This window comes from Oncorhynchus mykiss, chromosome 1 (assembly GCF_013265735.2).
Source record: "Oncorhynchus mykiss isolate Arlee chromosome 1, USDA_OmykA_1.1, whole genome shotgun sequence".
In the NCBI taxonomy this organism is placed as follows: Eukaryota; Metazoa; Chordata; class Actinopteri; order Salmoniformes; family Salmonidae; genus Oncorhynchus; species Oncorhynchus mykiss.
In genome coordinates this window covers 8,534,889-8,551,442 of record NC_048565.1, presented here as the reverse complement: position 1 = coordinate 8,551,442, position 16,554 = coordinate 8,534,889, and the positions used below count along the sequence as shown (strand labels likewise).

At 44.8% G+C, this 16,554-nt stretch overlaps 1 protein-coding gene across 2 annotated transcripts in view; it reads left to right on the top strand.

The window, feature by feature from the left end:
* The window catches only part of LOC110508833 (E3 ubiquitin-protein ligase RNF13), an 84,666-nt gene that overhangs the window by 29,148 nt on the left and 38,964 nt on the right, over positions 1–16,554 (top strand). For both annotated transcript variants that reach the window (XM_036987041.1, XM_036987109.1), the window contains exon 4: positions 1,159–1,284. In XM_036987041.1, the coding sequence (XP_036842936.1) occupies positions 1,159–1,284 (126 nt within the window). The remainder of the gene's footprint in view (positions 1–1,158; positions 1,285–16,554) is intronic.

The following is a 16,554-nucleotide window of genomic DNA, read 5'->3' as shown; positions in this document are numbered from 1 at the left end:
ATTTATTTAGATTCCAGGGAATATTTATTTAGATTCCAGGGAATATTTATTTAGATTCCAGGGAATATTTATTTAGATTCCAGGGAATATTTATTTAGATTCCAGGGAATATTTATTTATTTTTCAGGGAATATTTATTTAGATTCCAGGGAATATTTATTTATTTTTCAGGGAATATTTATTTAGATTCCAGGGAATATTTATTTAGATTCCAGGGAATATTTATTTATTTTCCAGGGAATATTTATTTAGATTCCAGGGAATATTTATTTCCAGCGACTGTTTCTGTTGAGGAGAGCAAAGATTCAAATGGACATTGGAACGTAAAGTTACTTAGTGTTTTTGGTATTGGAACGTAAAGTTACTTAGTGTTTTTGGTATTGGAACGTAAAGTTACTTAGTGTTTTTGGTATTGGGAACGTAAAGTTACTTAGTGTTTTTGGTATTGGAACGTAAAGTTACTTAGTGTTTTTGGTATTGGAACGTAAAGTTACTTAGTGTTTTTGGTATTGGAACGTAAAGTTACTTAGTGTTTTTGGTATTGGAACGTAAAGTGACTTAGTGTTTTTGGTATTGGAACGTAAAGTTACTTAGTGTTTTTGGTATTGGAACGTAAAGTTACTTAGTGTTTTTGGTATTGGAACGTAAAGTTACTTAGTGTTTTTGGTATTGGAACGTAAAGTGACTTAGTGTTTTTGGTATTGGAACGTAAAGTGACTTAGTGTTTTTGGTATTGGAACGTAAAGTTACTTAGTGTTTTTGGTATTGGAACGTAAAGTTACTTAGTGTTTTTGGTATTGGAACGTAAAGTTACTTAGTGTTTTTGGTATTGGAACGTAAAGTTACTTAGTGTTTTTGGTATTGGAACGTAAAGTTACTTAGTGTTTTTGGTATTGGAACGTAAAGTTACTTAGTGTTTTTGGTATTGGAACGTAAAGTTACTTAGTGTTTTTGGTATTGGAACGTAAAGTTACTTAGTGTTTTTAGTATTGGAACGTAAAGTTACTTAGTGTTTTTGGTATTGGAACGTAAAGTTACTTAGTTGCCAGAATCCACCACACATCCACCACACACACGCTGTTTGTTGACTGTTTGGTCGTGTTAAACAGCTAATAACTGATGCTCTAACTGTACTGTGATGTACTGTCACACCCACAGGGCTTTCTGATTGGTGCACGGCCCGAAAATGCCTGCGAGCCCATCGACCCGCCCCCTATCCGGGACAACCTCACTGGCGCCTTCATCGTGCTCATCAAGCGCTTCGACTGTAACTTTGACATCAAGGTAGGGTGCATCGCACTCACAAAAACATTACATTACTGATTTCCCCTAAGTTGCCCCTAGCCACTTATCCAAGATGAGATATTTTAGCCTCCCCCCACTGGGATAATTTGATCCTAGATTTGTGTTTTAATTCTACATCAAGGCCCCCTTATGGTCTACGATGAAGTTACCACTTAGCACTGATCCAGAGTCAGTTTCCTCTTTTACCTCCTGATGGGATTGGGAAAGCTGATCCTAAGGCACAACTTCTACCTCGAGCCCCTCTTACATGCAGCACAGTACACAGGAAATGGCTTTTGCCCAGTCAGGACTTCCTGTTCTGGCACTGAACCCATCCCTCCCTCCGCTCCTCCCCTGCTTCTCTCGTGTTTCCTTAACTTGGTGCCCTATAACTGCGACCTGGTCAAGATAAAGCAAAGCAGTGCGACAAAAACAACACAGAGTTACACATAAACAAATGTACAGTCAATAACACAATAGAAAAATCTATGTACAGTGCGCGCAAATGTAGGGAGGTAGGCATTAAATAGGTCATAGTGGCAAAATAATTACAATTTAGTATTAATACTGGAATGATAGATGTGCAGATGATGTTGGTGGAGTGTGCTAAAGCAGTGACTAAAACAAACTTAAGAGAGGAGGCTTCTGATGTTAACATGCATGAAACAAAGGCTTTTACGGTTACAGAAGTCAACAAATGAGAGCGCCTGGGGAATGGGAGTGATGCTGGGGGCTACAGGGCCTGGGTTAACCTCCACATCACCAGAGGAACGGAGGAGGAGTAGGATAAGGGTACGGCTAAAGGCTATAAGAACTGGTTGTCTAGTGCGTTGGGAACAGAGAATAAAAGGAGCAGATTTCTGCGCGTGGTAGAATTGATTCAGGACAATGCACAGACAAGGGTATGGTAGGATGTGAGTACAGTGGAGGTAAACCTAGGCATTGAGTGACGATGAGAGAGGTTGCATCTCTGGACGCACTATTTAAGTCAGGTGAGGTCACCGCATGTGTGGGGGGTGGCAAAAGGTCTGGCTAAGGCATGTTGAGGAGGGCTGGAGGCTCTGCAGTGAAATAAGACAATAAGAACTCACCAAAAGGTCTAGCTAAGGCATGTTGAGGAGGGCTGGAGGCTCTGCAGTGAAATAAGACAATAAGAACTCACCAAAAGGTCTAGCTAAGGCATGTTGAGGAGGGCTGGAGGCTCTGCAGTGAAATAAGACAATAAGAACTCACCAAAAGGTCTAGCTAAGGCATGTTGAGGAGGGCTGGAGGCTCTGCAGTGAAATAAGACAATAAGAACTCACCAAAAGGTCTAGCTAAGGCATGTTGAGGAGGGCTGGAGGCTCTGCAGTGAAATAAGACAATAAGAACTCACCAAAAGGTCTAGCTAAGGCATGTTGAGGAGGGCTGGAGGCTCTGCAGTGAAATAAGACAATAAGAACTCACCAAAAGAGTAGTAGACAAGGCATATTGACATTAGGGAGAAGCATAAAGCAATCACAGGTGTTGATCGGGAGCGCTAAGACAACAGCGGGTAAATGTCGATGAATGGACAGAGAGGGTCAGTTAGGTACACACAGGACCTGAGTTCGACGCTGGGGCCGACAGATAAACAAAATGAGGTACTGTGTTAGTGAACAGTCCAGCAGGCAACAGCTGTGTAGGCGAGTGATCAGAGGTTACAATGAGCAGCAATAGGTGAGTCAGGGAGCTGTTCGGTAGTCACTACTACGCTAGGCGAGCGGGAGAGAGTAGTAGACAAGGCATATTGACATTTAGGGAGAGGCATGTGTAGCCGAGTGATCATAGGATCCAGTGAGTAGCTAGGTGAGCTGGAGACACTGCGATTCAGACAGCTAGCTGGCCGGGGCTAGCAGATTGAAAAGAGACATTTACCTTACGCCAATGTTTCAACGCAATCGAGCTCCAACCAAAAAGAGACTTGGTTATTTCAGGACAGTTTAGACCTACTAAACTGAGTTAAACCCTTTTTTAATAAATGGAAAATCCACAAAGACTTTAGTGTAGCAGCATAGTAGGCCTAATTTTCTTCTCCGCAACAAAGGAGACGTTTTTTAAATGTTTGCACGGCGCTCTGAACCGTTGAGAGAGAGAGAGAGAGGGGTGTGTGTGTGAGAAGAAAAGGAGGTAATGGGGAGGGTGGGGGAGGTGATACGTGAGGAGAGAGCGAGGGGCGGAATGAAAAGCTCTGATTTTGATCATTTGAGCTGTTAGCATCATAGACTGTCTGCCTCTCAGATGAAAACAGATGATACATGCTTCAAATGAACAATGCTGAGGATGAAGGGGAAACACACAGTCGTGCACAAGGAAACACAGTTCCTCACAACAGAGGGAGAGAACACAGTTTTATTGTGTCTGTGACATCAGAGCAGGAGTATAGAGAGGATGAGAGGAGACAGAATCACACAGAGATGGTAGGTCATGAGAGGAGACAGAATCACACAGAGATGGTAGGTCATGAGAGGAGACAGAATAACACAGATGGTAGGAAGTGAGGAGACAATCACAGAGCTGGTAGGAAGTGAGAGGAGACGGAATCACACACAGATGGTAGGAAGTGAGAGGTGACGGAATCACACAGAGATGGTAGGAAGTGAGAGGTGACAGAATCACACAGATGGTAGGAAGTGAGAGGAGACGGAATCACACAGAGATGGTAGGAAGTGAGAGGAGACGGAATCACACACAGATGGTAGGAAGTGAGAGGAGACGGAATCACACACAGATGGTAGGAAGTGAGAGGAGACAGAATCACACACAGATGGTAGGAAGTGAGAGGAGACGGAATCACACACAGATGGTAGGAAGTGAGAGGAGACGGAATCACACACAGATGGTAGGAAGTGAGAGGAGACGGAATCACACACAGATGGTAGGAAGTGACAGGTGACAGAATCACACAGATGGTAGGAAGTGAGAGGTGACAGAATCACACAGAGATGGTAGGAAGTGAGAGGAGACGGAAACACACAGAGATGAGAGGAGACAGAATCACACAGAGATGGTAGGAAGTGAGAGGTGACAGAATCACACAGATGGTAGGAAGTGAGAGGAGACGGAATCACACAGAGATGGTAGGAAGTGACAGGAGACAGAATCACACAGATGGTAGGAAGTGACAGGAGACGGAATCACACAGAGATGGTAGGAAGTGACAGGAGACAGAATCACACAGAGATGGTAGGAAGTGACAGGAGACAGAATCACACAGATGGTAGGAAGTGACAGGAGACGGAATCACACAGATGGTAGGAAGTGAGAGGAGACGGAATCACACAGAGATGGTAGGAAGTGACAGGAGACAGAATCACACAGATGGTAGGAAGTGAGAGGTGACAGAATCACACAGAGATGGTAGGAAGTGAGAGGAGACAGAATCACACAGATGGTAGGAAGTGACAGGAGACGGAAACACACACAGATGGTAGGAAGTGAGAGGTGACAGAATCACACAGATGGTAGGAAGTGAGAGGAGACGGAATCACACAGAGATGGTAGGAAGTGACAGGAGACAGAATCACACAGAGATGGTAGGAAGTGACAGGAGACAGAATCACACAGAGATGGTAGGAAGTGACAGGAGACAGAATCACACACAGATGGTAGGAAGTGAGAGGAGGATTCCAGTACTCCTTTTAGTCATACAGGGCTAACCGATAGCCAGGGAGGTTTTTGGAGACCCACTGGGCCAGTGCACCATCCACACCAGTGGTCTGCTATTTTCAATCTAGGATATATAATTAATGTTAGTTCACTATGTAGATTATTTAGCGCCCGCGTGCCGCACACACAGCCTAGTTGGAGAGGAATCATCTGTCGAGCAGCTCTCAGCTGGTTGTCGCACGGATCAGCTCACAGAAGAGCGACATCGGTAGGTTAGGTTGTTAGATCTACCAGTAACTGTTACCTAAGGCAACAATGTGTATACAAACCAGTTATTACAAATGTTTGTTTGGTTCAAAGTCTTCCCAATTTAAATGATGACTGCAAAGTAGTCCTACCAGGCAGAATGATATGATGATGGGAACGGTGGGTTTATTATGATTTGATTTGATTTGATTATTTTCTATCGAACTCTGCCTTCACATGTAGGCTACACTGTAGACCTACGCTGACGGTACAAAAACACAGCAGTCAAACACAACGGTTTCTTGCTAGCTGCACAGTTGTATTTCAAGGGCAACCCCAAAGTGTGATTTTGAGAGTAGAAACTAATGGGGAAAAACCCCAGAAAAACTACAGGGTAGTTAGTGGATGATGTGTGTATCATTTCAATATCAGGTGCTTTTATCTTTCATTAAATCAGACTGACCAAACTAACCTACCCTTCATACACAGATAATTACATTTAACTTTGCAATATCATATTTACTGTTTAAAAAAATAAAAAATATTTATATTTATTGGGGGGAAATAAGGGTGTTAACTGATTTTGACCAATCAGCAGGCTACAGTTGTAGGGCCCTATAAAATCAGTATTATCTTTTGCTTAATTCTGTTTACAACTGAAGCCTGCTGATTGGTCAAAATCACCTAACAATAACACCCTTATTTTCCCCCCAATAAATATAAATAAAAATAAAATAAAAAAACAGTAAATATGATATTGCAAAGTTAAAATGTGTGTGTGTGTGTGTTAATCTGTGTATGAAGAGTAGGTTAGTTTGGTCAGTCTGATTTAATGAAAGATAAAATCAGCTGATATTGAAATGATACACACATCATCCACTACCCTGTGTGATATTGGCCCGGGCCAATAGCGTTGGGCCAAATGCCATTGACAAATTGACCTGAATGTTTTAGAACAGGAGCCTCCTGGGGTAGATTCGTTTTGGAGGGCTCACAGCTAAAGGAGAAGTGGGAATGAAGAGGGAGGGGTGCAAGGTTAGCACTTCCTGCATGCTGGGCCTCTGAAATGAGGGGAGATGAAGGGGTGGGGGCTGGTTGGTGACCCATTTGACCCCAGCTGTGGGGGAAGGAAACCCGACACTACACTACACCACACCGCCCCACTTTCTCTACACCCCCCCCCCCCCTTCCGTGTCCGCCTGTGTGTAAAGAGGCCCCCCCCTCCTTACCAAGCTTCGCCTGGGACAAAAAGCGGAAAGCCGGTGAATCAACCCTTTTCCTGCCCCTCTCACCACGAAACGCACTCTTAATATAGAGGGACAAAATGGCCGTGTTGTGTAACGCACATGCTCTGTCATACAGTGTGAAGGCAAGGCCTAAAAAAATGCTTCAGTTCGGCTGGCGCCTATCCGAACTCGGCTAGCCGAACCAAATGAGTGTGCTCGCATACTCCCTTACAAGACCCCAGAAAAAAGCGGCAATAGTACTGTTTGTCCATTTTGAGACGCCGTAGCCGGTATACACTTCCTCAAAAGTCAGAATGAATATAAGATAACTCAAGAAATCTGTTATTATTTTTTTTTTCTTTTTCCCCCCCGAAGAGATCTTAGTCGCGATTTTACATCTAAGACGTTAGGTGTAGTATTTCTCATTTAAAAAATGTGCATGAAAGTGAGTGGTCCCTCTTTGAATTAATCCCTACTGTTGACCAATCACAGACGAAGGGGCGTGGACTTCGGCTGAACACTTTGGCTCGCCTCCGGAACAAAATGCCCGAACAACCCCCCCCCCCAAAAAACTTGCCAACGAACCAAAAAAACGTACTTTTACATTGCCAAAGCAAATGGAAACGACAAACTTATATTTTGTTTTTGCCATAAACATATAAAAGTGACAAGTTCTGTTTATAATTCCTGACTGACTTACAGTACGGTCTTGTAGTTATTGACCTCAGCTTTCAGCACCTGGTGTTCCCAGGTGACCTCCCCTCCCATTCACTTAGGATTTATGGTATTTTGTCTGTAAAACAAATTGGGTAATGTTTATATGACAAACGGGCCCATTTTTTTTTATCACATTCTTGTGATGTGGGTGGGCATCTATTGTAATAAATCCATTGAAAGGAAAGGGGGATACCTAGTCAGTTGTACAACTGAACACATTCAACTGAAAAGTGTCTTCTGCATTTAACCCAACCCCTTCTGAATCAGAGAGGTGCGGGGGGGCTGCCTTAATCGACATCCACGTCTTCGGCGCCCGGGGAACAGTGGGCTAACAGCCTTGCTCAGGGGAACAGTGGGTTAACTGCCTTGCTCAGGGGAACAGTGGGTTAACTGCCTCGCTCAGGGGAACAGTGGGTTAACTGCCTTGCTCAAGGGAACAGTGGGTTAACTGCCTTGCTCAGGGGAACAGGGGGTTAACTGCCTTGCTCAGGGGAACAGGGGGTTAACTGCCTTGCTCAGGGGAACAGGGGGTTAACTGCCTTGCTCAGGGGAACAGGGGGTTAACTGCCTTGCTCAGGGGAACAGGGGGTTAACTGCCTTGCTCAGGGGAACAGGGGGTTAACTGCCTTGTTCAGGGGAACAGTGGGTTAACTGCCTTGCTCAGGGGAACAGTGGGTTAACTGCCTTGCTCAGGGGAACAGTGGGTTAACTCCCTTGCTCAGGGGAACAGTGGGTTAACTGCCTTGCTCAGGGGAACAGTGGGTTAACTGCCTTGCTCAGGGGAACAGTGGGTTAACTGCCTTGCTCAGGGGAACAGTGGGTTAACTGCCTTGTTCAGGGGAACAGGGGGTTAACTGCCTTGCTCAGGGGAACAGGGGGTTAACTGCCTTGCTCAGGGGAACAGGGGGTTAACTGCCTTGCTCAGGGGAACAGGGGGTTAACTGCCTTGCTCAGGGGAACAGGGGGTTAACTGCCTTGCTCAGGGGAACAGGGGGTTAACTGCCTTGCTCAGGGGAACAGGGGGTTAACTGCCTTGCTCAGGGGAACAGGGGGTTAACTGCCTTGCTCAGGGGAACAGGGGGTTAACTGCCTTGCTCAGGGGAACAGGGGGTTAACTGCCTTGCTCAGGGGCAGAACGTCAGATTTTTATCTTGTCAATATACACCATAGAAAGTAATCCATAATTGATTAGTTTAGGCAGGTCCTAAGAAACATTGTATTTTTTTTTAAAGGATGGAATGGCATTTTTTTGTTTGTTACATCCAAATGAATGACATCGATAGTTCATTTATTTTGTTAATTTATTTGTTAATTTATTTTGTTAATTAAACAGACAATACCTACACCTACCCCAGACAAGACAGACCTAGACACACCTACCCCAGACAAGACAGACCTAGACACACCTACACCAACCCCAGACAAGATAGACCTAGACACACCTACACCTACCACAGACAAGACAGACCTAGACACACCTACACCAACCCCAGACAAGACAGACCTAGACACACCTACACCAACCCCAGACAAGACAGACCTAGACACACCTACACCTACCCCAGACAAGACAGACCTAGACACACCTACCCCAGACAAGACAGACCTAGACACACCTACACCAACCCCAGACAAGACAGACCTAGACACACCTACACCAACCCCAGACAAGACAGACCTAGACACACCTACACCTACCCCAGACAAGACAGACCTAGACACACCTACACCTACCCCAGACAAGACAGACTTAGACACACCTACACCTACCCCAGACAAGACAGACCTAGACACACCTACACCTACCCCAGACTAGACACACCTACACCTACCCCAGACAAGACAGATCTAGACACACCTACACCTAACCCAGACAAGACAGACCTAGACACACCTACACCAACCCCAGACAAGACAGACCTAGACACACCTACACCTACCCCAGACAGACCTAGACACACCTACACCTACCCCAGACAGACCTACACCAACCCCAGACAAGACAGACCTAGACACACCTACACCAACCCCAGACAAGACAGACCTAGACACACCTACACCTACCCCAGACAAGACAGACAGACCTAGACACACCTACACCTACCCCAGACAAGACAGACAGACCTAGACACACCTACACCTACCCCAGACAAGACACACCTACACCTACCCCAGACAGACCTAGACACACCTACACCTACCCCAGACAGACCTAGACACACCTACACCTACCCCAGACAAGACAGACCTAGACACACCTACACCTACCCCAGACAAGACAGACCTAGACACACCTACACCAACCCCAGACAAGACAGACCTAGACACACCTACACCTACCCCAGACAAGACAGACCTAGACACACCTACACTTACCCTAGACAAGACAGACCTAGACACACCTACACCTACCCCAGACAAGACAGACAGACCTAGACACACCTACACCTACCCCAGACAAGACAGACAGACCTAGACACACCTACACCTACCCCAGACAAGACAGACCTAGACACACCTACACCTACCCCAGACAAGACAGACAGACCTAGACACACCTACACCTACCCCAGACAAGACAGACAGACCTAGACACACCTACACCTACCCCAGACAAGACAGACCTACACCTACCCCAGACAAGACAGACCTACACCTACCCCAGACAAGACAGACCTACACCTACCCCAGACAGACCTAGACACACCTACACCTACCCCAGACAAGACACACCTACACCTACCCCAGACAAGACAGACCTACACCTACCCCAGACAAGACAGACAGACCTAGACACACCTACACCTACCCCAGACAAGACAGACCTACACCTACCCCAGACAAGACACACCTACACCTACCCCAGACAAGACAGACCTAGACACACCAACACCGATCACAGTCAACACACAGAATAAACAGAATGAAATACAAGCATTTTTCCCCACACATCTTGCGTTATGGCAACATGTGGAACCGCTGTCATATAAAAACAAATCTGTATTCTGAAACGGAAGCCGAGACAAGCCCATGCTTTTTTTGATCCACGTTTCATCTCTTTCCTACCCTCACTCCCCTTTTTATTAGGGGAATGGCCGTAAAAGGGACTTATATTGTGAAGGTTTCTTCATCATGATACTGATTTTAGAAAACAACAGCAATCTTATATTTTCAAAAGCATGCAAGTCTCATGTTCATATTTCACAACATCCGCAGGATTTTGGAGTTGCCTTCGAGCAAAAATAATAGACCTAGACCCTTATTGTTGAATGTTTCTGATCTGTGATCGATGAGCAAACAAATATATCAGTAAAACCACCCCCACTTATTACCCAAATGTACAGACTGAGATTCAGTGAAACAAAATCCCATGGATTTATTAGGACACACGTGTTCCGAGTAGTAAACAAAGGTTATTAAGCAACGACGACTGAAAATAATCCATTTGTTAAACTACATTTTTACATTTGATTTATTGACCCTTTATTGAACTGGGCAAGCCAGTTAAGAACAAATTCTTATTTAAGATGACGGCCTACACCGAGCCAAATGCGGATGACGCTGTGCCAGTTGTGCGCCACCCTATGGGACATCCAATCACGGCTGGTTGTGATACAGCCTGGATTCACTCAGGACCTGAATATGACTGCACATCACATAATAATTTAACGCGTTCATTCATTTTACGTAGTTATTACACTATCACTCGTATTTCATATGTCATCGATACATATGCTATGATGCTGGTAAAGTTGTCTCGCGCACCTACAGTGCTGATCAAAAAAGCTAGCTAGCTCATGGATGCAAACAATTTTCTTCCCCAAAAACATAGCACAAAGACAATCTGTTTCAGTAGCTATAGTTAGCTAGCTATATAGCTAGGTGTCATCATCGAAAATAACCATAATTTATAAGACAAATTATTATTTGTTTAATGGTAGTCGGACCCATCTATGTAAAGCTAGCCACAATAAGGATTAGCCACAATAGTGGACTTTGCGGTTAGGCTTCAAAATAAAAGTATGGCATAATTCTACTATTTGCATCACTGTCAATTACATGCTTTTATTTTGAAGGCAAACTGCACATTTGACTATTGTGCCTAATCCTCATTGTGCTAGCTTCACAACACATAATCCGGTCCGGTCGAGCCTCCGTAGCCAGACGAAGCTAGCTGGCTGCTTTTAACGTTAGCTTTGGGCAACAGGGTTAAGTAGCTGGCTAGCTATTTATTTTCATGAACGGAAGTTCAATTTCAATAGGCGAACAACAAGTGGCAACCTAGCTAATACTTACTCACAAGGATTCCTAAATCATTGATAAGAATAATGAAAATGACTACAGTTTCTACTGGTCAATGTTTTCAGGCTGGTTGTATTGGTGCTAGCTAGGTACCCCAGAAGTTGCAGTCGAACAAATGATGCTTTATTACCAACGCGGTATTGTAAACGCATCGTTTGTGGCCGCTGTTTGCTTGTTTGCTGACTATTTTGTACAGCTTTGACAGTGCTACTGTATCTTTTTTGACACGCAAAGACCCAAACGGCGTTCCATAGTATGTATGTCGTGAAGCTAATAGCAGTGACACGATTACTGTGTAACTCCGGTAGGGCAACATCTGAAAAATAGCTCACTTGGTAGTGTTAACCGGTGCTCGACCAGTCGGCGAAAGCCAACATCACCCACGACAAGGGATTGTCAAGGGCAATTTATTCCATTATTTTGGATTTAATGGATTTTGCCTTTGAGTTGTCTCGTTGAAATTTTGTTACTCTTTCAAATGCTTGACTTGTTGGCTGCTCGATCCACACAGAAGACATTGTGGGCTAGGTTAGGAATGCTGTGTTGCACGTGTAGCACAACATTTTATGTGGCGTCATTACGTCATGTTATATAGGTATGAATGTCAGCTTTGACATCGGTTTTGCACATCGGGCGTTAAACTAGACATCGGCCGATACCGATGTTGGCATTTTTTAGCTAATGTCGTCCGATTCGAATATGTTCACCAATATATCCCTAATCCTATGTGTATGACTCGTCTGGGTCAGGGTGTGTATGACTCGTCTGGGTCAGGGTGTGTCCTATGTGTATGACTCGTCTGGGTCAGGATGTGTACGACTCGTCTGGGTCAGGGTGTGTATGACTCGTCTGGGTCAGGGTGTGTCCTATGTGTATGACTCGTCTGGGTCAGGGTGTGTCCTATGTCTATGACTCGTCTGGGTCAGGGTGTGTCCTATGCGTATGACTCGTCTGGGTCAGGGTGTGTCCTATGTGTATGACTCGTCTGGGTCAGGGTGTGTATGACTCATCTGGGACAGGATGTGTCCTATGTGTATGACTCGTCTGGGTCAGGGTGTGTATGACTCGTCTGGGTCAGGGTGTGTCCTATGTGTATGACTCGTCTGGGTCAGGGTGTGTATGACTCGTCTGGGTCAGGGTGTGTATGACTCATCTGGGTCAGGGTGTGTATGACTCGTCTGGGTCAGGGTGTGTATGACTCGTCTGGGTCAGGGTGTGTATGACTCGTCTGGGTCAGGGTGTGTCCTATGTCTATGACTCGTCTGGGTCAGGGTGTGTATGACTCGTCTGGGTCAGGGTGTGTCCTATGTGTATGACTCGTCTGGGTCAGGGTGTGTAAGACTCATCTGGGTCAGGATGTGTCCTATGCGTATGACTCGTCTGGGTCAGGATGTGGCTTATCTCCTGTTGTTATGTCTCTGTGCTGTTGTTGTATCAACACAGTCCGTGCTGCTCTGCTCCCCTGACCTTAATGACATGTGGCCTGGTGATCTCATCTCCAGGGAGTGGCGCACACACACACACACACACACACACACACACACACACACACACACACACACACACACACACACACACATAGGGTTTCGGTGTTAGAGTGCAGCTGTGCAGCATTATCAGTTGCAAAGCCCCTCCCTGCAGTTTCAATAGCTCTTATCTAATCAGAAGTCTGAACCTTGAAACAGCCCCACTTTGCAGCAGATTCTTTCCAAGAGCAAGAGAGAGAGAAGGGGAGGGGAGAGAGGTTGATGCAGGGAAAGGGGGGAGAACAAGAGAAGGAAAAGAGAGAAAGGGAGAGATGGAGGGAGAGAGATCAAGGAGTGTGAATCAAGCCTAGAGAGGAGAGTAGGGGGGGAACTGATGTGCAGCTACTGTATAAACAGTAGAGGGAGGGAGAACGGTGAGCGCCTCAGTTGGTCAGGAGAGGAGAGGCTGACAACTCCAGGCCAGGAGACGTTGGTTGTTGGCTGCACCACAGTGACCCTGATTCTGCAGTGTGCTGGCTGACAATGCAGCAACACACACATTGACGTGTCAGTGATTACTGACGCTGTCAACTGTCTCTGTCATCACAGACGAGGCTACGAATCCCACTGTTTGCGAAATGGTTTCATCGTTAGAGGAATACAGTACTTAAACTTTTCATATTCTTTATTTACTTCACTCTTGAGAGTATTTTGATTTTACTATACAGCTTTCTCCACTTCCTGTCCTGCCCATACACTTTCAAATCTAATTTTATTAGTCACCCGCGCCGAATACAACATGTGTAGACCTTACAGTGAAATGCTTACTTACGAGCCCCTAACCAACAATGCAGTTTTAAAAAATAAAAATAAACAGGGATAAGAATAAGAAATAAAAGTAACAAGTAATTACTCCAAGTGTTGACAGTTGCAGTACAGTTTGTCCACCTCTCTGCTCTCTATGCTTCTGCCCGTAGACTATCTATCAGGCAGTCCACAGGTTTACAGTGCTGTACTAGTTAGTCATGGATCTCCAGATGGTTCCATTTTAAACAGCTCTATCCCATGACCAATGATCTTCCTCTTAACATTACCCAGCTTTCCCGTACTGGACATGGTGTCACGCACACACTACCACCACTGCAAATTCATTTGATTTATTCTTCGCCATTTAAAACGGATACGAGATCACTTCTCCCTCCTCTTAAGTTCACCTTTCACATTGTTTGGTTCCTGGTTAGTGTTTTAAAAAAAATGTTTTTACCATGACATAACCACGTTCATATAGGATACTGTTTTGTAGCCACATGCTAATTAAGTCATAAGAGTCTACATTTGGGAATTTAATTGCTAGTGTTCCCTCTTTTTAATTAAAAAAAAAAATCCCTTTCTGACATTGACTTGTGTATTTTCATATGAGGGAGAACGTAGAGCACTGAGGCAGAATAGGTAATGAAATTAGCTTAATTAACAGAACTTTTGTATTTAGCACTATCTAGTAAACCATATCTCAATCAAATTGTCATTAAAGCTAGACTCGGCGACATGACGTAGGCGCAGTAGGTCGTGGGGTCAATTTCCGCAACTAAGAGCGTTTAAAGCGTGAGGCTCAACTTCCCCGCTGTTTTTGTCCCGTACCTACCACGCTCTTAACAGCGTGAAGTGAACCCATGCGCGCATGTGCAGATACTGTGTGCGACTGGTAGAGCGAAGTCTTTGCGTATCTCCCTCATCTCGATATCTGCGGTGCTGCTCGTAGCCACGTCATTTCTCTTGAGTCTACCTTTTTAAGGGTAACCCGACTTAGAATGTTCTACAGTCAAACTGGAAATGGGATGAAAAGCTCTGGGAAAAAAATAACAATTATTGTGTGAATTTGTCATGTATCGTCAAACAATCCTCACTTTACCTGAATGTTTGCACATGAGAGGTAGCTAACACCTTTCCTTGGTGACTGACACTGACCAGTGACCAACAATAAACATTCCTTAGTTGACCCCCAGTTGCTTTGTGAGACATACATTCAAACACATCCATGCTGATATTGAGCAGAACTGCAGAAGCCTGAAAGCTCACATTGCACCCCACTCTGTCACCAACGCATCAGGACGCTAGAGAGTCTAGCTCTGCCACACAGATGGTCCAGTCTAGAGGTCTGTTACGGTGACCGTATTACTGGCAGTCATGAGTCATGACCACAGTAAAATACCATGTGACCGTTGAGAATCACGGTAATCTCCTCTTATGCACTCTGGACATGCCTTGGTAGTGCCCAAGTCGCTAATGACAATCAGGTCCCATTGGCCTGGTACTCAGGGCTCTCTTGTCCCTCCATCAGGTCCTATTGGCCTGGTACTCAGGGCTCTCTTGTCCCTCCATCAGGTCCTATTGGCCTGGTACTCAGGGCTCTATTGTTCCCTCTAACCACTTTGACACCAATGCAAATGTTTTCCAAACACTCATCAAAACATTATCATGCTTTTAAAACTCACCGTTCAGCTACATTATGTTGTTTGAAACCCAAACACAATAAAATGGATGTTTCAAATCCAAACACAACAAAGTTTTCTACGGTATTGATTTATTTAAAAGTGTTGAATTTAGAACACCCGTACGCATATTAGAGCTGCTGCATATGCCAATATACGAGTCCCGCCCCCTCCAACCGCATATTACGCACGGCAGATTTTCATTTTTTAAAATATATATATATATCATGTCTTTGGTACATACAGTGGGGCAAAAAATTATTTAGTCAGCCACCAATTGTGCAAGTTCTCCCACTTAAAAAGATGAGGCCTGTAATTTTCATCATAGGTACACGTCAACTATGACAGACAAAATGAGGGAAAAAAATCCAGAAAATCACATTGTAGGATTTTTAATGAATTTATTTGCAAACTATGGTGGAAAATAAGTATTTGGTCACCTACAAACGAGCAATATTTCTGGCTCTCACAGACCTGTAACTTCTTCTTTAAGAGGCTCCTCTGTCCTCCACTCGTTACCTGTATTAATGGCACCTGTTTGAACTTGTTATCAGTATAAAAGACACCTGTCCACAACCTCAAATAGTCACACTCCAAACTCCACTATGGCCAAGACCAAAGAGCTGTCAAAGGACACCAGAAATAAAATTGTAGACCTGCACCAGGCTGGGAAGACTGAATCTGCAATAGGTAAGCAGCTTGGTTTGAAGAAATCAACTGTGGGAGCAATTATTAGGAAATGGAAGACATACAAGACCACTGATAATCTCCCTCGATCTGGGGCTCCACGCAAGATCTCACCCCGTGGGGTCAAAATGATCACAAGAACGGTGAGCAAAAATCCCAGAACCACACGGGGGGACCTAGTGAATGACTTCCAGAGAGCTGGGACCAAAGTAACAAAGCCTACCATCAGTAACACACTAAGCCGCCAGGGACTCAAATCCTGCAGTGCCAGACGTGTCCCCCTGCTTAAGCCAGTACATGTCCAGGCCCGTCTGAAGTTTGCTAGAGAGCATTTGGATGATCCAGAAGAAGATTGGGAGAATGTCATATGGTCAGATGAAACCAAAATATAACTTTTTGGTAAAAACTCAACTCGTGTTTGGAGGACAAAGAATGCTGAGTTGCATCCAAAGAACACCATACCTACTGTGAAGCATGGGGGTGGAAACATCATGCTTTCGGGCTGTTTTT